The sequence below is a fragment of the Lissotriton vulgaris genome, chromosome 2_1, assembly GCF_964263255.1.
Source record: "Lissotriton vulgaris chromosome 2_1, aLisVul1.2, whole genome shotgun sequence".
In the NCBI taxonomy this organism is placed as follows: Eukaryota; Metazoa; Chordata; class Amphibia; order Caudata; family Salamandridae; genus Lissotriton; species Lissotriton vulgaris.
This window is the reverse complement of record NC_141687.1, coordinates 2,119,718,848-2,119,742,167: the sequence shown is the minus strand read 5'-3', so window position 1 is coordinate 2,119,742,167 and position 23,320 is coordinate 2,119,718,848. Positions and strand designations below refer to the sequence as shown.

General features: G+C 45.2%; 1 protein-coding gene across 6 annotated transcripts in view; it reads left to right on the top strand.

Annotated features, from left to right (window-relative positions):
- The first annotated feature begins 16,863 nt into the window (after positions 1-16,863).
- TJP1 (tight junction protein 1) overlaps positions 16,864-23,320 on the top strand; it is a 707,329-nt gene continuing 700,872 nt past the window's right edge. For all 6 annotated transcript variants that reach the window (XM_086958396.1, XM_086958395.1, XM_086958394.1 and 3 more), the window contains exon 1: positions 16,864-17,159. In XM_086958396.1, the coding sequence (XP_086814522.1) occupies positions 17,133-17,159 (27 nt within the window). In that variant the 5' untranslated portion in view covers positions 16,864-17,132. The remainder of the gene's footprint in view (positions 17,160-23,320) is intronic.

Below are 23,320 nucleotides of genomic sequence, written 5' to 3'. Positions count from 1 at the left end.
TCCTCTTCTGGGCCAACAAGAACAGCTCCCTCACCTACAGACTCCCCGGACCCCGGCCACTCTTCAGCGACCCCATCATCGATTTTATCACACCATACGCGCTCGCCTACACAGACTACATCCTCCTCGGAACCCTCCACTTTCACCTGTGCAACCCCCAACAACAAAAACACCTCATCCCTACTGGATAACTACGCCATAGTCAGACTCAAACAACAGGTCACCTCCACAACCCACTCAGTTGGATACACGCTCAACCCCATCTTCTCCGCCAGCAACAACATCACCTTGACCAACACCACCATGCTCCCATGGACCGACAACCACTGCATCCGCTTCTCCTTCACCAAACCCGTCGTACACCACCACGCCCACTGCTACCCTCGAAGAAGTTGGAACAAGGTCACCGAAGAGTGGCTAACCACCGCCCTCAGCAAACACCCTCCCCCGCACCGACATCCTTGAACAGTAAAACACAGCAGCACGCACCTTCACCGTTGAATCTCCAACTGCAATGTCACACTCTGGCTCCACTGAAGAAAGCACCAAATAAGTGACACTTCAAGAAAGTCCGCTAGTTCTCTCCCACCCTTCATGAGTCCAGATGCACATGTGGACAGCTCGTGCAGAAATGGAGGAACAGCAAGACACTGGAAGACCACTCAGCCTTCAAGAGCTGTCAGGACACACCACCACCTCATTAGAAAAACAAAGAAAGAGGCCCTACAAGAAAGGATCAATGCCAACGCACTCAACATTAAAGAACTTTTCGCCGAGGCTAAAGAATTCACCACACCCAGTGCAGACACAGAAGACATCCCACATTCCCAAGGCTTCTGCAACAACCACAGCACCTTTTTTCACCACAAGATTGAGGAGATATATGACAGCGTTCTTCACAAGTTGACCTCGCACACCAAAAACAATATAATAAACACAATATTAGTGCTTGGTAAACATTTGTTTTGTGACAAAGATGGAATCCAACAGTTCTCCCAAGAAAATTCCAAGTCAAATTTCTTCGTTTTATTCTTTCTTTTATTATTCAAAATTCGCAGATAAAAATAGCCAATGCGTTTCGTCCGAAGCCGGACTTCTTCAGGGCTTAACGCAGTGTATCTTTATGCTACACGTCCCATCCGTCTTGATAGTTGTCTAATCAATGGGGTTTATAATTGTATAGTTGGCAGGTCAAGCAAATCTAATATCATCCGTTCGTTATGTTCCAGTAGTAAAAGAGAAGAATAGAGTGTGCGTCACCGACAGACCAGACGACCACATACGAACGAGACGACAACGCCGAATACATGGCGCACACTCTATTCTTCTCTTTTCCTACTGGAACATAACGAACGGATGATATTAGATTTGCTTGACCTGCCAACTATACAATTATAAACCCCATTGATTAGACAACTATCAAGACGGATGGGACGTGTAGCATAAAGATACACTGCGTTAAGCCCTGAAGAAGTCCGGTTTCGGACGAAACGCGTTGGCTATTTTTATCTGCGAATTTTGAATAATAAAAGAAAGAATAAAACGAAGAAATTTGACTTGGAATTTTCTTGGGAGAACTGTTGGATTCCATCTTTGTCACAAAACAAATGTTTACCAAGCACTAATATTGTGTTTATTATATTGTTTTTGGTGTGCGAGGTCAACTTGTGAAGTTTGATGTATAAAACAAATGCCTGTTTGTTTTATGTTGGGATCTAGGGGGTTGTATCCCAGACCATTTGCACCCATACCATACTAACAATAGGAACTTGACCCTCTGTGCGGCCCTTAAAGCCTCATCCCCTTTTCTGTTTGACGAATATATGACAGCGTTGACAACCACGACACCCCACCCACAACCAATGAATGCAATAACATCGGACCCCATCAGACCATACTCAGCTGGACTCCCCTCACCGCCGATGACACCCTCAAGATCATGAAGGGCATCTGCTCTGGAGCACACTTGGACAACTGCCCACACCATATCTTCAACAGAGCCGGCACCACCATCGCCCCCAAACTAAGTCGCAACATCAACTCTGCCACCTTCTCAGAAGATTGGAAATACACAGAGATCAGCCTCTTGCTGAAGAAATCCTCTGCCAACCCAACAGACCTCAAGAACTTCAAACCGATCTCTTTTCTCCCCTTACCAGCATAGGTCATTGAGGAGGTCATCAACTCTCTGAATTCATCACAGCAAACCACATCCTGGGCCTTTCCCAATTCGGCTTTCGAAGCAACCACAACACTGAGACTGCCCTCCTCGCCGCCACAGACAACATCTGCACCCTAATCGACTGAGGCCCACATTCTACTGGACCTCTTGGGTGCTTACAACATAGTTTCTCACTGTACCTTATGCACAAGACTTCACGATGCTAGTATCCAAGACAAAGCCCTGGAATGGATCTCCTCCTTTCTCACCAGCTGAACACAGAGTCTGACTACTCACCGTTTGTCTGTGAACCCATAGAGATCAGATGCAGAGTGTCTCAGGCTCCTCCCTGAGCCCCACTCTCTTTCACATCTAAATGGCCCTGCTCGCAGCCATCATCAGGAACCAAAGACTGAACATCGTCTCCTACGCCGATGACACCCCGCAGATTATTTCCCTTACCAAGGAATCCGCAGTTGCCAAGAACAACTTTCACGACGTGATGAAAAATTTTCGCCACCTGGATGAAGAACAGCTGCCTCAAGTTCAACTCTGAGAAGACCTAAGTCCTCATCATGGACTACATTCTCGCCAATTGGGACAACTTCTCATGGCCCACAGCACTTGGAACACACCCACAGACCACGCATGGAATCTTTGCATCATCCTGGGCTCCTTGCTCACCATGAGCCGTCAGATCAATGGTGTCTCATCATCCTGCTTTCACATGCTATGCCTGCTCCGAAAGATCTTCAAGTGGATCCCCAATTAAGTCCAGAAGAATGGTCACCCATGCACTCATCATCAGCGGAATAGACTATGGCAACCCAATCTACACCGGCATCACCCAGAAACTTAAGAAAGTGCAGAACATTCAGAACGCCTCCGCCAGACTCATCCTCATCACCCCTCACTGCTGCCACATCACCGGCCATCTGAGAGACCTCCACTGGCTCCCAGTCAGCAAAAGGATCATCTTCAAGCTCCTCACACAAACCAAAAAATCCTACACAACGTGGGGCCAGGATACCTCAACCACTGCATCGAATTCCATGCACCCAACCAGAGACCTCCGCCCAACTGGCCCTTGCAACCATCCCACAGATCCGAAAGACCACAGACGGAGGAAGATCCTTCTCCTACTACACAGCAAAGACCTGAAGCACCTTGCCTCTCCACCTCCGGCAATCACCGCCACTGCCTCAATTCAGGAAGGACCTCAATACCTGGCTCTTCGACTGAACCAAACAGCGCCTTCAACAGACCAGAAGTCCCCACCCCCAACCACCATGAGACCCTTCTGGGTGAGCAGTTGTGCTTATAGCCGCCTGACTGATTGACTGCGAGCAGGTTAATGGTATGGGGTCAAGTTTCCTTGGATCAGGAAGCCAAATTGGAGTTGAGTTGGTGTCTGGACAACATAAATGCCTGAAACAGACGTGCAATCTTTGGCTCCTCTTCAAATTACATTCCCAAATATTATACGAGCCTTCTTGGATGAGACGCTCGTCTGGGAACCTGGGAACACTGGGGGTCTGTGGTCCCACACGGAGAGGTCTCATAAACTTTCTGGAGTTAACAGTGGGGCTTTTTGCCCTGATGAGTTTCAAGCATTCCTTACAGGGCAGAAAAGTACTCCTGAAGAAGGACAATGTCTCGAAAATAGCTTATATAAACCGTTTAAGTGTCACAACATCCACTGACCTATTGGAGATAGCCAAGAAACTCTAGATGTTCTGCCTGGTGCACAAAATCAACCTGAAAGCAGAAAAGCTTCCTAGGGAGGCCAATATGTCTGCTGATTGTTATTCCAGATTTAGAAGAGATTACAGCGACTGGAAGCTGAAAGTATCCCTCGTCAAAAAAAACTGTGCCAGCTATGGGGTCCACTGAGATTGGATTTATTTGCAAGCAGACTCACTTTCCAGCTGAAGAGATATTTTAGCTGGAGGCCAGACCCGGATGCTCTGGCAGTGGACACCTTCCTGCAACCCTGTAGAGGACCTCAGGCATACACCTTCCCTCCTTTTGCAATGATCCAGAGAGTTCTTCAGAAAGTCAGACAGGAGGTATACACTCGGATTTTGATAACACATGTATGACCTTCCCAGGTGTGGTTTCCACTGATTTTAGAACATGCCTATGACATACCATTTCTCCTGCCCGCAGAGGAAGGATTTTAAGCAACGTGGATGAAGAGGAACCCTCTCTCATCTTGACAGGGACTTTGTATCTTCTTGCCTGGAAGGTATCAGGAGATCTAAAGAGATACGAGGACTTTCGGGAAGAGCTTGAGAGCTCCTTGAGGAGTCCTGGGACCCAGGTACCCGCAATAGATGCCTCGGAATATGGAAGAAATGGATATGTTGGTGCCTGGAGAGGGACTTTGATCCCGTGGAGGCATCCATAGTTCAAGTAGATACATTTTTAGTGGAACAATTTGATACAGGACTTAGGTGCTGAAAACACTTAACTGCAAATAAACTGAGTTAATTTGCAGTTAAAAACGGACAAAGTGTTGGAAAAAACACCATGGACTGTAGAATCCTTAAAAGTATCAGAAATTGGTATTGGAAATGTGCCATTCTGTATATATTATTGCATGTATAACGTACATGTAATCTTGTTTAATTAGTTCAAGTAAGTCCCTTTTTGTTAGTGTGTTATGTAAACAACTTCTTTGCTTTGTGTTTCTTTGGGAAAGGGGGATGTGATTTATTGTCTCATGGCATGTAGAATGTATGGAATGCTCCTGCATTCCATGTTGGACACTTTGTTAGGGAAACATTGGAATCCAGGAAAAGAGACGGTTGGACTGCTGGCTGGTTGCTTCCTCTTCGTGCCGTTAAGAACTTAAAGAAGACATATTTTCTTTTACTTACTTGCACAGCACTTCTCTTCACCTCTCCTACTCTGACCACAAGGTAATGCATACTGTGTTGATGTTCTTGAAAGCAGGGAATTTTTTCTAATCAATCCTGTATTCCTCACCCGTTGGTGAACGACTGATACCTGTTGCAGCCAGGTGACTTTAATTTTAGCTATTCCTGGTGAATAATTTCTTGCCAGTATGATTTAAATGGCTAGACTTCTCATTTTGTGGGGGGTTACTTGTGCTTATTGTGATGGTGTACAAGTGTGTTATGTTTACTGTGACCCTGTGTGAATACTCACACTATCCAAGCATGCTTAAATAAACATGTGCTGGGTCCAACAAATATGGAACCCTGAAAACAAATGTGTAATCATTATTTCCTCTCTTTATTCTAGTTGGTGCACCATACAAGCATGGAATAACCACTAACCACTTTTCTCCTCCTCTCTATCCTTCCATAACTCACATACTTAGTGACTAATCATGGACGGTACACTATGAGATAGTCCTGATGAATGCCTGGAACGGTTAGGGCCGTAACAACAAGTTGGCAGAGACATGTAGACATGCTACTAAGAGTCTGCATTGACCAGACTTCTGAATGCCTTGTTTTTGTTGCTGTCTGTTGTGTGTGAGACTCTGAGAAAAGCTTGGAATGCTGCACTGTACCTGTTATCGGAGTATGAGGAAATCTTGCACAGCTGCTACGCAAGATGGATCTGCACTGCGTATTACCGAAACTTAGAAAAAAAGAAAGGCAGTTTGTTATTCAAAAGCCAAAGGGTGCTAAATGAGATATTGATATATCTTGCAATTTTCTACCATATAACTGCCATGAAATCTGCTGTTCTGCTTTTACATTGATTAACATTATTCTCCCTCTCATTTTTACCTGATAGCTGTACCCACTGTACAATTGTTAAAATGTAATCAAACATATTTGTAGTAAGACACTACGCACTTTAAGGTAGGAACACTTTTATTCTGCAACTAGGCATCACTGCTTCCCCACAACTTCTCCCCCACTCACCTCCAACATTCCACTCTACATTCATTTCCCTCATGATTATAATAATGACATAAACATCAGTTAATCACAACTATAGTCATTTAATGCCTTTGGCGTTTAATCATTATCTTTGGTTTTGCAGGACACATAGAGTTGTTAGGCAAGCACCAACTTTACACTCCCACTACCAACATGATCCAAAAGAACAGGTACTGTCAGCACACCTTTAGACAAGTCTTCATTCTGTGCCACTACTTCAACTGCAGAATCCACTGTACCCTGAACTTTTTCACTGATACAACCCTCCTCAAAACTTTTCTGACGACTGGAACCTGTCAGATATTTTCCCAAACTTCTTTTCCAATTGTCAAGGCTCACCAGACTTTCAGATTTACCATACTTAAAAATCAATGCAACTCTCTTCAAATCCCAAACGTTCTCATCATCAAGATTTACTGAATTCTTTAATACTTGCACAATACTTTTTGTTTCAAGGAAAGCACTGACACCTGTGGGTGACATTCGCTGTCAATAACTTTCATATATGAAAGGTTTTCATAGAGGAATTGTTAACAAGTTTTAAAAAAGAACTCCACTAAACCTGAAAATGACTTCAAGTACTTGTTTTGTGTACAAGGAGCATTTCTGATGGCATACAACAATTTATTTTTAGGTCGGGTACCCCAGCCACTAACCTTGTGTTTTAAGTAAGTGACATGTTCCTTTGCAAATCTGCACTTTAGAGTATTCTACTGTGAGACCGTGTTTATTTAACATGCTTAATACATTCTCCAACTTCCTGTCATGATCTTCCTTAGCCTTTCCCATAACTAAGATGTAATCCTGAAAAAAAAACATAACTCATTTACCAAATAAAATAAACACTAGGCATTGAAAAACTGCTGCTGCTAATCAAAATGGCATGCTATTGAATTGAAAACATCCTAGTTCTGTGATGAAGGCTATGTATTTTTTCTCTCCTTGTGGAGAGGAACCTGATGGTAGGCAGTGGACAAGCCTAAGGTGGATTTTCTTTTAAATATCTTTAGTCATGGTGAGCACCGAATTTATCCTGCGTAGAGGAAACTGATCAGTAAGGATATTACTGTTCAAATCACGTAAATCAGTGCACAGTCTCACCTTTCCATTGGCCTTACTAACCATTTGGATGACTCAACAGGTTCTAGAATTCCTGCTTCAACTAAACTCAAGCGCTCTTTCGTGACTTAATCCCTGATAGTCATAGATACATTTCTTACCTTGTGGACTTTTGGGATAGCCTTATCCTTAACAATAGTCTTATGGTCAAAGTGTTTTAACTTGCCTATCTTTCCACTGAACACATTGGAGAATTTCTCCAGCATTACCTTTCCCGTGATTTCGTCTTCAACTAACAATAAAACTTGCTGTAGGGATCTAACACAATATGCATTTTTTTTGTTCCAACCATTCTAAAACTGATAGACCTTTCTTTGCTACAGATAGTTTTCCATACGCCTTCCTGTTTTTAAATCTGAAAATAAGATCTCTGTAACACAACATGTCAATAGTCTCACCAGTATAACTTTCCAGGGCAATATAGACTTTTCTAATTTAGACGCAAATTTCTTTTCAAAATTATTTCTTGACACACTTTCATTCACCGTTATGTAGGGTGATGCTGAATCTGCAGCTATGTGTAAACATCTGCCCCCTAACTTCATAAAGCACATTGACTTGTTTTAGATTCTCTCTGAAATGTTTAACACCACTTTTCCCTTTGCATTTAACACCTTGCAATTACCACTCTTCATCGTCACTTGATGCGTCTGTATCCCCCTCTTCTAAACACTTCACTTTGTCACTTTTGTTAGTTTTCATTCTGCTGACACGCATAATGGCTTGTTTCCCCACACATGCCACATTTCTGTTTTAGAGCTGGACAATTTATACTGTAAGTTAATAGAGTAGTGCTATCACATCTATAACATTTTAAATTAGCTCGATTCATTATTTGTTCTTGCCTTTTCCTTTTTAATAAGGTTTGTTTGAAGAAGACTTTTCAGTAACTTTATTAGCTACAACATCGGGCTCGGGTTCAGCAGTCATTTTGTTTAGTGGTCTAGCACACCTTCCAGTCATGTACAATAGACATTATGTCTTTTAACTCTGCTCTAGCTGGATTACGAGCATGCATCACAACTTGGTCATGTACAAGTTCTTTCGCTATCCACAAAATCTGCAATCCAAGGATAGCTTCCTCAAAGCTGAAACCTCCTCATCTGTTGATTACTCCTTCTGTTGCTTTCTGTGGAAACACATCTACTTGGTAATGCCAATGCATCCCCTTGGTGAAAAATACATATCCAATTGTGTAACTGCTACATTAAATAATCGTTGAGGTAAGTTGGGCGTGCATTTCTTTAAGGAAAGGTAACAAGAGGAGAGGAGTAGTATTTATTGTTCTAGGGGTGTGCGCCCTCAGGAGCAAGCACCCTCACACACCCGGATGGGTGTCATGCATAATCATTAGGCTAACTCCTCGTCGGGCCGGCACTGCAATGCCCGACGGGCACCCACTATGGGGCTCTTTGCTGGAGATCTTTTCTTTTAGCTGTTTGATGAAGTGAGGGTGTTTGGGCTTGAGTGGTATGTAGATTGGTGAAGGGAAGTGAGTTTAAATCAGTTAAGAGATGCTCCTGGTCAAACTATTTAATAAATGAGTTTGCTCACTCAATTAAAAGATGTGGCCCTCAGTTAAGAATATAACAGTCCTTATAATTTTTCAGAAAGAATAGTTCTAAAGCGGGTTAAAATATTTCTCGCCTATGTATGTCAGTCAGTGATCATGTGGTGATTCTTTAGGACAGCAATAAAAAACCTACTGTACTTTTGGCTGGATCGAATTAATGGCATAGTGATCAGGCACACAACAGATTAACAAGTAATTGTGTACCATAAACTGGAATAATGCGGTTCCCTGGAACATAAAACACAAACAAATCACAAACTATGGTTATAGTTAAAATATATATATATATATTCCCCAAAGGCATGACGAAAGCTCATCAACTGCATGCCCCTAATGGTGCGTATAACATACAAGTACATCGACAAGAATCTCGAGGTGCTGTATCCTGGTATAGCGGAAACTGAAGCTTAATTCAATAAAACAATGCCACTGACCCAATTCGGTAATTGCACAACATACCATGAGGAGCGGACAGAGGAAGCGCCTTATTAAGTGCCCTGTATTGGTAAAAAGCAAGCATCGCCTTGGACGCGTCTTACCATGGTCTCAGGAGAGTGACTCTGACACGCTTGTCTACTTACCCTTACCCGTAGTAGCATCCTCCGTACGACCTACCTTGGCTCTCTCGCCTCTGCTGGTAGTGAGATTGGGGCGGGCCTATTTAGGATGTCGTAATCTGCAACAGGTCTTGCGACGTGGCTGAGGGAAGTACACTAGACCTTCAACCTCAGTAGCCAGATTGCAGTAAGAGACTGTGGAATCGCCGGGTCGATACACATAAGTATATTGTTGTGCGAAAGTTTTGTATGACATGTTTGAGATTTTCACCAGGCAACATTTATTTTCAAAACGATATTCTGTTAAAGTAATATCTGTAATTAAAGAAAAATTACATTTAAATAGACACACTCAAAAGTCAGTGTTTTTTTCTACTATCAAAAAAGATCCTGAAATGGGGGATAGTATGGTCTTCATGAACTACGCAACATGTCCCCCCCAAAAACAGAGGTCTGTATATCGGTGAACTTTATCTTAGACTCTGGTCTGACTACCCATACTTAAGGGCAGGCAACCTAGGAACTGCAGAATACCCTACTGCCTGGTGGTATCTGATTGCACTTGGAATGCGCTCTAACCAACATGGAAGATTGCGTTATAATTACCATTTGTATCCACTGGCTGGGTATGTTGTTATTCTTCTTTTGTTTGGGGCTCCTCAATAGTGGAGTATGTATGAGTTAACTTATGAGGATAAATAATCTCTATGTTGTGCTACTTAGTTGAAGAGATCTAGGGAGCCATGTGTCAAACCAGTGGGAGGTGTATGCACCCAGTCTGAATCTTCTGTGACCCCTTGGGCTCCCTTAACACGTGGTGTCCAGGAACCACGTTACAGGTACGAAGAGAGCTTTTGGCATGAGATGTCACAATCTTACCCTAAAACCACAAGAATATCAGGTTCACAAAGGGCCGGTCACAAACTGTACTTCCAAACAGAAGTAGGATCTGTGTGGCTAACCTCAAAACCCAATTCTGTTCCTTTTTTTAAAGTTTTAAAGGGTTTCTTGTCTCATACATGGGTTTCACTCGAGAACTGTCCATTTTAAATCATCTGGAGTGTGGCCAGCGTTCAACAAATGTGTGCTCATTTTTGTGTTCGACTTTTTGCACCTTATATTGCTCCTGTGTTCCGTAATTCTCACTTGGATTGCTCTGGTAGTCATCCCTATGTATTTTAACTGGCAGGGACGAGTGATATATATATATATATATATATATATATATATATATATACAATTTCTAGAATTGCATTGTGTGTGTTTTCTTTGTGTCCATGTCAAAGAGCCATTCAGTTGAATTGTCTTTGTGGCCTCAGTTGTAGCACATTTGTTACATTGTCCACAAGGGAATTGTCCCACAACTGGTGGTGGATTTCACAATGTTTTTTGTGATATGGCAGTAGTTTTTTTGGGTCTTGCATGAAAGAGCATATCTTTTAGTTTCACTGTTTTGGACCAGTTTGACAGCTGCGAATGAACCATGTGTACCACGCTGAAGGTTGCTCATGGAATAAACTTCATACCATACCCCCTACCTTGTCATGATTGGCCCTTTCCAATTAGAGGTGGTCGGGCCGCTGAAAGATTGAGTCAGGTGCGAGCCTGAAGCCTGGTATTGGTTGTAGTTTTTTGGTTACCCCCCAAATGAGAGGCTGAGGTAAGGTGGCTGGTAATTACTTATTTTAATTAGCGCATAGAAAGAGCGCCGGGAGCCACGTCCGCACTGTTCGCGGGCTTTGCGCTCACTGCCAACATGGCGGTCACGCTCTGCGTTCATACGTCACAGCGTAACGACTAGAGCGCAACACTATATATCTCCCTCCTTTATTGACTGATCAAACAATGAAAAGTAATGTCCCAGAGTCTATCTGCTTCCTCGCTCATTCACATCACCCATCTCATAGTCTCTATACCTTGCTGGTCTTACAACTGTTCTGCCAGCGCGGGCACATCTCACAGGTGTACTGGAGGCGATCTCTGCTTCTTCTCGGGGAGCTCTTGAACCTGTTCTTTCAGCTCTCATCGGGTTCTCCTTCAGTGGTGCTTTGCTTGTGCTTCCCTGGTGTTTCCTTGGGATCTGATCGTTCCTCTTCCTTGACACTTCTTCACTCTCGACTTCTCCAGAGTTTGCCTCCTCTTCCCTTGCTGGGAAGATCTCAGACTGGTGATTGTTGTGGTGTTCTGCCTGTGAGTCTTCTTCTTAGGTCCACCGCAGTATCTTGTTGCTCTTGGACATCCTATCCTTTGACCAAACCTTTCCATCACTAAGTAAAGCCGCTCTGTTGTAAACCTCCTTTACTTGCAAGGGTGCACTGAACTTGCTGTCGCCCTTTCTTCTCAATTGGGCCAGTTAGACTCGGACCCACTCTCCTCTCTCTAACGCAGTCTCCTTCACCTTACGCTGCTTGTTGAAGTGTTCTGTGTATACTCCTTGTGCTCTTTCCAGATTGTGGTGGACTACCGCAGGGGACCATTTGCTTGTGATGATGCGTTCCTTCCATGCGACACCCCTTAGGATTTTGAAGGGACTGTTTCTTGTGCTGGTTGGGGTGATCCTGTAGGCCCACAACATGTTCCTCGATTCCTTTTCCCAGTTCTTTCCTGCTCTAATTGCCGATTGCACCGAGCCCATGATGACTCTATTAAACCTTTCGGCTAAACCGTTACCGGCTGGATGTTATACCGATGTGTGCTTGATCTTGATGCTGTTCCTTCCCATGTAGGTGTTCTACTTTTCCATAGTGAACTGGGGCCCATTGTCGCTTAGAATGGAGCGTGGAAAACCTTCCCGTAAGAAGGTGGCTGTAAGGAATTTCAACAGATTCTCCATGTCCATTTCCTCCTGTATGTCTATCTCCGGCCATTTGGAATACCTGTCCATGAGCACAACCACATATTTCGGGATTCCTTGTGCATCTAGCACTGGACCGAGAATGTCTATCGATAACTCCTCCCACGGGTTAGCGGGGTTGTCGTACTTTCCCAAGGCTGGACGCATCAAGCTTTGTGACTTGTCCGCATTTTGGCATTGCGTGGACTCTCGTACATGCCTTTCTATCTGGCCATCCATTGCCGGCCACCAGTACATTTGTTTCGCCCGAAGTTTCGTTTTCACGATGCCTAACTGCTCTTCATATAGGATGGCGAGCAGGTGCGGCACCAAGGACGTGGAAGACCCACTTTATCTCCTCTTAGCAGGAAGGTCCCTTGGTCTCCAATGGATAACTCCTCCCGCACTTCAAAAAACTTCCTGTGCTCTGCCTTCAAATGTCTCTTTTCCGGCCATCCTTGTAGTATGAACTGCTTAACCGTCATGATGTCTGAGTCGTTCTCATAGGCTTCCTTCAATTCATGCACGCTTATCACTTTTTCGTGATCCGCTATGAAGGCTACACGTACATCCTCTTCCTCAGCGCAGATTGGAGCATCCTCCATGGCTGACGCTCTGCTGAGATAATCAGCTACTTTGTTTTTTGTTCCTGGAATATATTCAACATCGTACCTGTAGTCAAGCAATTTTAATGCCATCTTTGCTATGCGTGGGGGTGCGTTCGCATGTCCGCAAGATGTGAGTACTTTGAACAGCGGCTTGTGGTCCGTCCTGAGCCTGAACCTCGTGCCCCAGATGAATTGGCGAAACTTCTCCATGGCCTAGACTGCCGCCAGCATCTCTTTTTCCACTACGTTGAACTTCTGCTCCGTGGGTGACAAGGACCTGGACGCGAAGCTGTTGGTGGAGACTTCCCCTTCTTTTGTCTCCTGCATTAGGACTGCTCCCAGTCCCCTCTCACTCGCATCCATAGTTAGTATGGACCTTGCTTGTTGATCGAACCCATGTAAAGGGACTGCAGTACCGATGTCCGCTTTAATATTCTGAAATTCTTCTTGCGTCTCCTCCGTCCACACGAAGGATGTTCTGTCTCGGAGGAGTTGGTGCAGGTGGTGAGTCTTGGTGGCGAAGTGCGGCACAAATTTACTATAAAACTTGGCCATCCCTAGGAACAAGCAAACCTCTTCCTTGCTTTTCGGTGGTGGTGCATTACATATGGCTATGGTGTTGGCTTGTTTGGGCATGATGCCATGATCGCTGATCTCATGGCCCAAGTAAGTGACGGACGACATTCCAAAACTACACTTCTCCCATTCTGCTGTGAGTCCATTATGTTCCAAAACATGCAACACCATGGACAGCTTTGCATCGTGGTCTGCCTTGTCCTTGCCTATTATCAGGATGTCATCTTGAAAGTACTATACCCCTTCAGTGTTCTTGACCAGCTTGTGCATATGTTTCTGAAATATGGCCGCCACTGATGCTAGTCCGAACGGCATCCTGCGAAACTGGTAGCACCCGAATAGGGTTATGAAAGAAGTCAGCTTACGGCACGTATGGTGCAAGGCTATTTGATGGTTTGCCAAGGTGAGGTCGATGGTGGAAAACCATTTCACTCCCTTCGTCTTGGCCAGCAGTTCATCTATTCTTGGTAACGGGAACTTTTCGACTATGATGTTCTTGTTCAGTTCCCGCAGGCCCACGCACAGGTGGACCTTGCCGTTGGGTTTCCTCGCTACCACCAGCGGTGCCAACCACCCCGCACTGTTTATCGGCTCAATGATACCAATATCTTCCAGCCGCTGTAATTCCAATTGTACCGTCTCTCTGATTGCTAACGGGATGTTTCTCACTTTGTGGCACATAGGCTTGGCGTCAGCTCTAAGCTCGATCTTGTGCGTGAATTTTGTCAATTTTCCAACTTTGCCTCCGAACACTGTGGGAAAGTCCTCCTTCAAACTGGTGACATCTGGCGGTCGCTCTGGGCTGTTCATCAGAACCTGTGTGGTGCCTCCCGTATCCAGCTGTATGCCTAAATCGCCTTGGTCGACCCATCCTAGGACTGAAGGCCCTTTTTCAGCCACGTATAACTAGCATTCTGCACTTTGATCCTTAAACTCACATTTCAGTGCTCGATACCCCACCATGGGGATGGGCTCCCCTGTGAACGTGACTGGTTGCATGTCTGGAGGTTCCAGGTAAGATCCTAGGTGTTGTTTGAAGCGTTCATCCCACACCTTGCGTTGTATTATGGTATACGGGGATCGTGAGTCTGCCACCATCTTTATTTGTACTCCTCCAATGGGCAGGTCACATTGTGGTTTCTTGGAGCGGGTGCAGTCGATGCCCAGTATGTGTTCTTCTATGCATAACACGTTATCTTCCTCACCATCTCCTTCAGCGTCAGGCTCTTGTGCGACGTACTTGACTGCCAGTCTCCTCTGCTTGCGGCGAGGCGACTTTCTCATAGTTCCCCATGATTCCACAGAACATGCATTTGGCATGGAAAGCTGGGCAACGTTTGTCATGGGCCGCATGGGAATGGCTGCCGCACCTGTAGCACATGTTCTTGCCGACACTGTGTAAGACGCCGAACTTACACATGACTGCCAGTTTCTTTAATGCTGTTACATATTCGTCTATAGGCTCCCCCGCTGCTTGTTTTCTCTGTTGGAAGTTGTACCTATCTATGGATGTGCACACTGCTGGTCTATAGTGGTTATTCAGGTCATGGATCACATGTTGGAACACATCGTCGTCAGCTGCCTGTCGTGGTGTGGGAACTGGATTCTGGAAAACTCTGATGCCTTCCAGGCTTAGGTTATGGAGTAATATACTCTTCCTTCTCTTGCTGGGAAATGCTTCACCATTCTCATCTTCTAGGACCTCTAGATAGTTCATGAAATATTCTCTCCAATCTTCCCACTTCATTGAGGGATCCCCTGGCCTGGGTAGGAAGTGGACCGGTGTTGTGAGCGAGGAGGCTTGGACGCACATCTCTGCTCGTCTCTCTGGTAATTCTTCCTCTCCTCTGGGACTTCCTGGCGCACTCTGTGGTGGTGTGTGGAACTCTGTTGGGGCGCAGATTCACCCCCTATGCTGTGCTGCGTCTTCTCCGCCAAGAAGGCTAGTTGCCTGGAGCGTGGTGCCTAGTGCTGCCATGCGCAGATGGGTGTCTTGCCACCCCGCCCTTCTACTCCCTTCCGGGCCGCCTTACTCACAGTGGATGCTGCCCCCCTGAAGTCCTGGTGTGCATGTGGGGTCCGTGCTTGGCGCGTAGTCCTGGCGGTTGGTCGAGTCCGTCTCTGCCTCGCGTGTTGTTGGGTAGGTCTGTCTATCCACCCGCAGTCCACTTTGTGTTCTGCCTATCCCGATCATGGGATAGACACCTCTGTGTGGGGGGGCCGTGATGGTGGTTGCGGCCGCCCTCCTCTGCCGCGCTCTCTCTACTGCGCTGATCCTGCCTTGTGGCCTGTTGCTGCCTCGTGGCCGTGTACCGCCGTGGGTTCAGGGCAAGACACACCGGTCTCGGGCGACTCTCGGTCCCGTTTCCGACCTCGTCGCCAATTTGTAGTATCTTGGTTACCCCCCAAATGAGAGGCTGAGGCAAGGTGGCTGGTATTACTTATTTTAATTAGCGAATAGAAAGAGCGCCGGGAGCCACATCTGCACTGTTCGCGGGCTCCGCGCTCACTGCCAACATGGCTTACGTCACAGCATAACGACTAGAGGGCAACACTACATTGGTTCGGCTCAAGGTCCTGTTGGTTCCTCAAGCCCATAACGAGCCAAACTTTCTTATGGCTTCTGCCTGCCACCCATCCTCTAGCTTTAGACAAAACATGGTAAAAAATAATTTGAGGTGAAATGGAGAGACAGCTACCCATTTAGCGTCTGATTTATTTGTACATAGAGAACGTACAAAACCTGCATTAATTGAGGATTCCCAGTTATACCAAATGGTGTGATGTTAAACAAATATTTTATTTGACAGATTCTTCTTAATTATTACATACGAAAGCACCTCCAAATGCATGAGTTCAGAATACCGGCTAAACAAAAACGATTGCGCTTAATTTAATAGACTATAATGTTGCGCTTTAAGAATCTGGGCCATACACAGGCTTCACATGACAACTATCTTGACACGTAGTTCACTATTGCTACTGTCGCCAGGGTGAGGACGCGGGATGAATAGTTCCAAGCTTCTTTTTTTTTAAACTAATACTTTTAATACATCCTTGTCGGTGCACTGCATTTTTAATGCAATGACATTAAGAGCCAAGACAGACTTGGCCAGGCTCGCCTAGTTAATTTGTTGGCTTGCCCGCCTCTAGTTCCAATTCAACAAACGAAAACAATTTTTGAAATCTCTATACATTGTATGAGTTTGCGATGGTTGGCAAATAGGTGGTTGTCCTTTGATTACTACACTAGAGCATACTCACCTTCAGCTGTCCAGCGTGTGCGGGCCAGATCAACCTCCAATTACTTTCTCTGTCCTAATGTCTTCGTGTGTCCCCCTCCCCACCGCCAATGTTTCTCTCGACAACTACCCCAGGCCAACTGCGCCGCGCCGCGCCGCGCCGCGCCGCTCCCACACACCACGCTGTACTTTCCAGCTAGTGCAGCTCTTCTCAGCAGCGCTCAGACTGAGCCAGAGAGTGGTCACGTGACGGACGTGAGGCAGCGTCGTTGCGAAGGGCGGGTTCTCTCGGGAGCTGGTCGCTGCCAGCGGAGGAGCTACAGCGAGCTGAGCCACTGCAGGACTGGGGTGGCAGCACCGCGCACACGGAGACAGACAGGGGACAGGCACAGGACCCGCCGCTGGGAGGAGCCGGGGCAAGAGGCGTCTTGGGAGTGCCGCAGCCCTGCCCTCTGCCCCCGCACGGAGGTGCGCGGCCAGGGGGCGCAGTGAGGGCGACTGGTGTTTCACAGTTACGGCGGCACCCGGGGGAGAAACAAAATGTCTGCCAGAGCCGCCTCCAGCAAGGTGAGTGCCCGGCCCGGGGCAGGGAGGGGCGTGGGCAGAGGCCCAGCGCTGTCCAGCTCTCGAGATAACCCACGGACCGCGCCACCCATGTCCTGGAAGTACTGGAGCCTCAATCAGTGCCAGGCACCCCCTCTGCAGCCTGCACTGGTTCATGGGCAGGCTGTCCTGCCGGTGCTGTGTCCAGGCTGTCCACTCCCTTTTTCCAGACTGCATCTGCAGCCTCTGCTCATACCTCCCGTTATCGATACTGCTCAACCCCTGTGGTAGGGTTATCCATGCCTTGTTTGTAGCTTAATGTGTGACCGTTGACCAGTTCTCTATTTTTCAGTGTCCAGTCTGCCTATGCCTCAGGTACCCTTGACTTGTATAAAGCAGTTCAAAAAGCCAGCTTGTTGCCTACTTTTTCAACGCTAGTAATGTAGGGTTGGGGTAGCTATTTCATTTTCAAATATATATGTTATTATTACTCCTCTTGATTTGCTGATTACCTTTCTCCCAGTATTTCTCTCTGATTACCTTAGTCTCATTTGTTTTGGCATAAAACATGTTGAGTGTTCCGATGCAATAATGCATGATATATCCCGTGTTGTGCACACATTTGCTTATAGTCCTATCGCAACCCTTTGATGCATAAGAACTTCGGGTCTTAAGAAACCATACTTGTTTTCAAGCAGAAACCTTGACGTGTCTTGTATAGTGACCAACAGCAGGGGTGTCTCATGGGCAGAGTACTAGGTGTTCTTCGTCCTTGCAATACGAACTTCAGCAATCTATTCGTAAACCTCTATCACCTAGGGGACCACCTTCTGTCCTGGGTGGCCTGTAACTGGGGTTGCCGTTGCTCTTTTGGATATATTGCTACTCGTTTGTCTTCCTGCTGATTGCTACCTGTTGAATACTGTGTGAGCAGCAGGCTGGATGTGGGTGACAGTTGCATTTTCCCGTTTTTTTTGTATCTCCCGTGCCTACCGCTACCTGTTGAACACAGCGTAACAACAGACCCTCCCTCTCTCTGCTGCAGGCACCCCCTCCCATGAGCGATCCCGCTTCCTCCGCTGTTTGTTTACCTTCCAGCGCACTAGATCACACTGCCATGGGGTTGGGAGGGCATTGTCCTACATACTATGGAGTTTCCTCGGACACTTCTGCTGTTAGTGCATCCGAATGACATCGCCATGCTCCCTTTCCACCATCTTCCTGTGTAGTGTAGGTCAGGTTGAATTAGTTGGTGTTGGGCGAGGCAGTGACACATAGGAGAGGGAGGTTCCTATCACTTTGCTGATCAGGAATGTTTCCTTTCCGGTTTGGTGTGGAATGTTGCCGGTCGGATACGTCCGCACTACATAGGAGATGAATGCCGGAGGGCGGCAGTGGTGATCTGATTGTTAGCGTTCTCTTTATGAGTAGGATGTCTTTTTTGTTTAGAATCGGAGATTTTAATTAGTCTTTTTACATTTAGTTGCTAGCCCTCTCAATATACCCACCAGTCTAACTCATTATTTTCTGCTGCAAATGTCCGCTTTAAATATCCCCCAAACAGACAGTCGCTCGTTGACTTAAATTTTTTTCTCTCCCATATTACATTTCTGAAATTGAATCTTTTAAATTGACGTGGCATCCATTCCAGAAGTCGTCGTCTTCCGATAAGTGTCGACTGATAAAGTCACACTTTTGCACATCGGTATACTTGCTGGGTTGGCAGTAGGCAGGGTGAGGGTCTGGTACTGCAGTTGGAAGGTTGCGTCGGGCGCGTTTCACGTTAAAGCTTAGGCATGTTTAAAGGGATAGATATGTTTATGGTACAGGTGCAGCGCCGGGGTGTACTCTGAACTCTCCAGCTGTAACTGCTGCACTGCCCGCGGGAGGGGCGGAGGAACAGCAGCTTTCTTTCATACAGAAGCTGCCATTCTTTTCTCGCTGTCTTCCAAGTGTGCCGCTAACTACACGGCGACCTCTACCAGCCTTCGGTTAATTCGCCCGAAAAGTAAACAATATAATTTTATTGTAAACTTTGCAGTCTGACTTTCACTTTATTCAGTGATTCTCGGATACAGCCTTGAAAGTAATGCTGTCGAAATCCATAGTGAAACTGTGCAGTTTCGCCGTGTCATTTATTGGCAGCCACCCGTAGCTCCTAGCGATAAGGCGAGCAATGAATGTCTGTAGCGGTGGACTGCCCGGAGTGGGGCTGCAGGAATTCGTGTCTCTGTTGCAGTACCAAAGACCTTTAAGTTGAATAGGATGAAGGCGACACAAGAGCCATTTCCATCCGCATTTCAGACTTTAAAGTGATTGTTTTGTTTTACGTGTCTAGATGGTCAGTGGCAGCAGCCTCTGATTGATAAGTTGATAGATTTGCACATTACGACCTTGCGGCATATTTACAATTTTATCGTTAATCACCCTCTTCTAAATTTCAAGGGTTCATAAAATATTTGTAAAATAGAAGACATTTCTTTTTTGTGTGTGTGTGGGGGGCGCGGGGGGAGAGAGCTTGGATGGTCATTACCCTCTACAGATACACTCTTGACAGTGTACATATGCAAATTGTTTAATGCGTTTAACCTTATGTCATAATTTGTATTGAGACATTAGAGGACATCTGCTCCGAAGTGCACTAAACATTACATTTTGCACATTGAAAAAAGTGCACAGTCGTTTGTTTAGGTATTAAAAGTGGAGGGGTTTGTTGCTCCTTCCAGTAAGAATGTGCCACGGCGTAAACTTGCTTTTAAAATGAATGTTTTCTCGGACTAATGAGGATAGATAGGCACCCGAAGAGCCTCGTTTACCTTCAGCCATACCTTACTGAGAGTTTTAAACCCTTGCAAAGCTGTTTACATAGTTTTTAGTGTTGCAGTCATTTACATTTTCTATACATACCAGCACAGTGTCCATGGAGTGTATGCATGGGCATCATTATTGAAAGGGCCATAGGCATACCATTTGTTACCACCTGCTGTTAGTACCCAGTACTGGCAAAAGTGGTAGAAAGTGCACCATGTACCCACAATTAGAGCAACTCCGACCTGTTTTTTTAAAGTAAACCCAGCAAACTGTGACAATTTGGAGCACAGGTTATATGTGTACCATTAACACCTAAATAAGGCTAGGCATAATGGTTTTGTCCTACAGGGGCGTTTAGTTGATATTTTGATTGGTGTGATCTTGTTTCATATTAAATAGTTGTTAGTTACTGAAATTGCTGAAAACCTATATGTATTCCGGCTGTTTTTTTTTTTCAACACCATTTTCCTTTACGGTTGTTATACGATGCAGTACTGTTATTTATCATATAATGAGAGCTCTTATGAATTATAAAACAGTAAAATCCTGTGGTCCTCTACTGCACCCATGTAAGTGTACACATTGCTGTTGTGGTAAATCCATTGTTCTAGGTTTTTCCATGCATTTCATGCACGTGTGTGCACACACACATTTGATTTGGCACGCGCGATGCACAAACGATCAGTGGTAATTCCAGCCAGCGGTCAGTAAGCTAGGAAGCTGTTGGGATCCATACTGAAAGGACGTGTCGTGTCGGGGTGTGTGTGTGTGTGTGTGTGTGTATATATATATATCATCGTGACAACGTGCTGACGTGGCAGGAGATTCAACTCCAAGCTTGGGACCATGTGACCAGACCAACACTACAAATCACAGGGTGTAATGTGACCATGTCATGTGATCAAGGGCTCCAGGGCCCGAAACGCGTCATGGCGATGGTGAGGGTGCACAGTTTGAAATAAAGACGCTTGAAATTATCTCATTTGGGTCCGTTTTCGTTATTTGGCTTCCGCTGAATGTCGAAGTTCCAGTCATATATATATATATATATATATATATATATATATATCTCTCATTGGTGACGCATAGTAGTTTATTTATCAGCACACCAACTTTTCGGCATACTACGATCCTTGCCTTAAATTCCTTGCAGTGCAGTTGCCATCAGAGGATTATCGTTGCTGCGTGTACCGCAAGGGTCTTTCCTTTGCGCAAGTAGACACATTAGAATTTACGGTGGGCCAAATGCAAAGTTTTTTGGGATGAGGCTGTTAGTGTGCACTGAGGCGTGTCGCTTGATTGGCTCACACACGTTTTGCCGATCCTCTTGTTGAGCTCGTCTTTCTAATGGCTCTCGCGCAGCCTTTTTTGCTAAGCCTCACTTTCATCTGTTTTTTCTACGTCACTTGGCGGCCATCATTCAATATAGAAGCAGTGACATGACTGTGTTTTTAAGTGACAACCATATTTGGCGTATATCTTCATCTACAGTTGCAGCATTCGCAGTTCCTCACAGTTTTATGCAAGTAGCTGCCTATATTATCGATTGGAGTCCTTACTCAGAGACTGATGCACATTTGAAGCATTATTATGTTATTGATGTATTCCTTCTGTGTTGCTTGTTAAAGTATTGTTGGCATCTGGGACGTTTATTTGTACTGTTTTTTAATTGCGCCTTTAAGTCATGACCACTCCACAGCAAATTATACAGCCACCTCCTTTTCTAGCTCAACGTGGGAGCCCCCTCATAAAACTATTTCAGTGGTTTAGGTTATTTGAAAATCATCTGGTTACCATAGATGCTAATGGTTACAGTCCTGCATGCAAATTTGCCTTATTATTTGGAAGCATTGGTCGCGCTGCTCAACAGGTTTTTGACAGCTTATCGCCTATACCCGCACCATCTGGAGATGGTCAATGGAATGTTTATTTGGAGGCTATTACTAGGCTACACCAACAGTTCTCGGATGAGCCTAACATCATGCTTGAACGCCATATTTTCTGCAAACGTAAACAACAAACTGAGGAGAACGTGGCGGAATATGTGTCAGCCCTTAGAGTGCTAGCTACATCTTGCAAATTTGGTCCCAACCTAGACACTTGTTTTCGTGACCAGTTCAGTTCATTTTTAACTGTTAATCAAGGATGGGTCAGGAGAGGCTATTGAGTTGCAGGAATGCAACCCTGCAGGAAGTTAACTTGGCCAAGAGCTTTGAGAGGTCGCTGATTTCCTCAAATGCTTCATCCTGAACCTGGTGTCAATTTAGTAGTCCCCAATGATGATTATTCAGAATCGGTGTGTGCTGTTAAAACAAAAGGAAAGCCATTTAGAAACACTGGTAAGTAGAATTTTAGCTCTTGCTATAGGTGTGGGTCAAAAACTCACCTCAGTAATTTCCCTGCTGGTAAGAGATGTTTGTTGTGTAAAAAATTGGGTCACTTTCAGAGTGTTAAACAACCTATGAAGATTGGAAGTGCGGACGTCGATAAGGGAGTGTGTGCAAAATCGTTAAACAATGTTGTTATGACATTCAAGTGTACTGATCAATCCACTCCTGTTAAAGGCCCTTTTTGTGAAGCTCATTTTGATAATGTGTCACTTATCGTCATCACTAATTCTGGATCCCCCATCACCATTCTGAGAGATACCTCATTTCACGAGTATTGTGGTACTAATTGCACCTTGTCTCCTACAGATATTATTCCCAAGGTGTTCGGGGAAAAGGATATTGATTTGCTTGGCTACTTCAAGACAATATTTCTTGTCTGGGTAGAGCGACGTACAGCAAAGTTTGTGGCGGTTAAGGGCAGAAATATTTTAGGGTGGCAGGACCTTGCCAAAATGGGCTTATACTTAGTCCCAGCAACCCTCTAGTTGTTGGTGATGATCCAGTTTCATTTGATGGTGACATAAAGGAAACTGTTAATAATGTATTCATTGATTTTAAGCCACTATTTGATACATGTGTGCATAGTCAAAGGATTTGAACATCAAATCGATCCCTAATGCTCCACCTATAGCTCATAAGGTGGTCCACTCAGTGCGTCTGAGTATAAGAGAAGTTAAAGAAGGCGGCTTGATAAATTGTGATCTCAAGGTATCATTCAGACTACGGATTCTACTCAGTGGGTGGCACCCATTGTGGTGGCACACAAAGTCTGGCAAGGTCAGATTATGTGCTGACTTGCATGCCCTCAATCATAACATTGTAATGGATTGCCACCCACTTCCTAAAATCCAGTATCTGTTAGCCAGCTTGGGTGGAGCAAAGTGGTTTTCCAAAATGATCTACGGTCTGCTTGCCATCAAGTCGCCTTTAGCACAGACTCGCCGGATTTAACGTTTGTGTCCTCTTACTCGACATGCATATTTC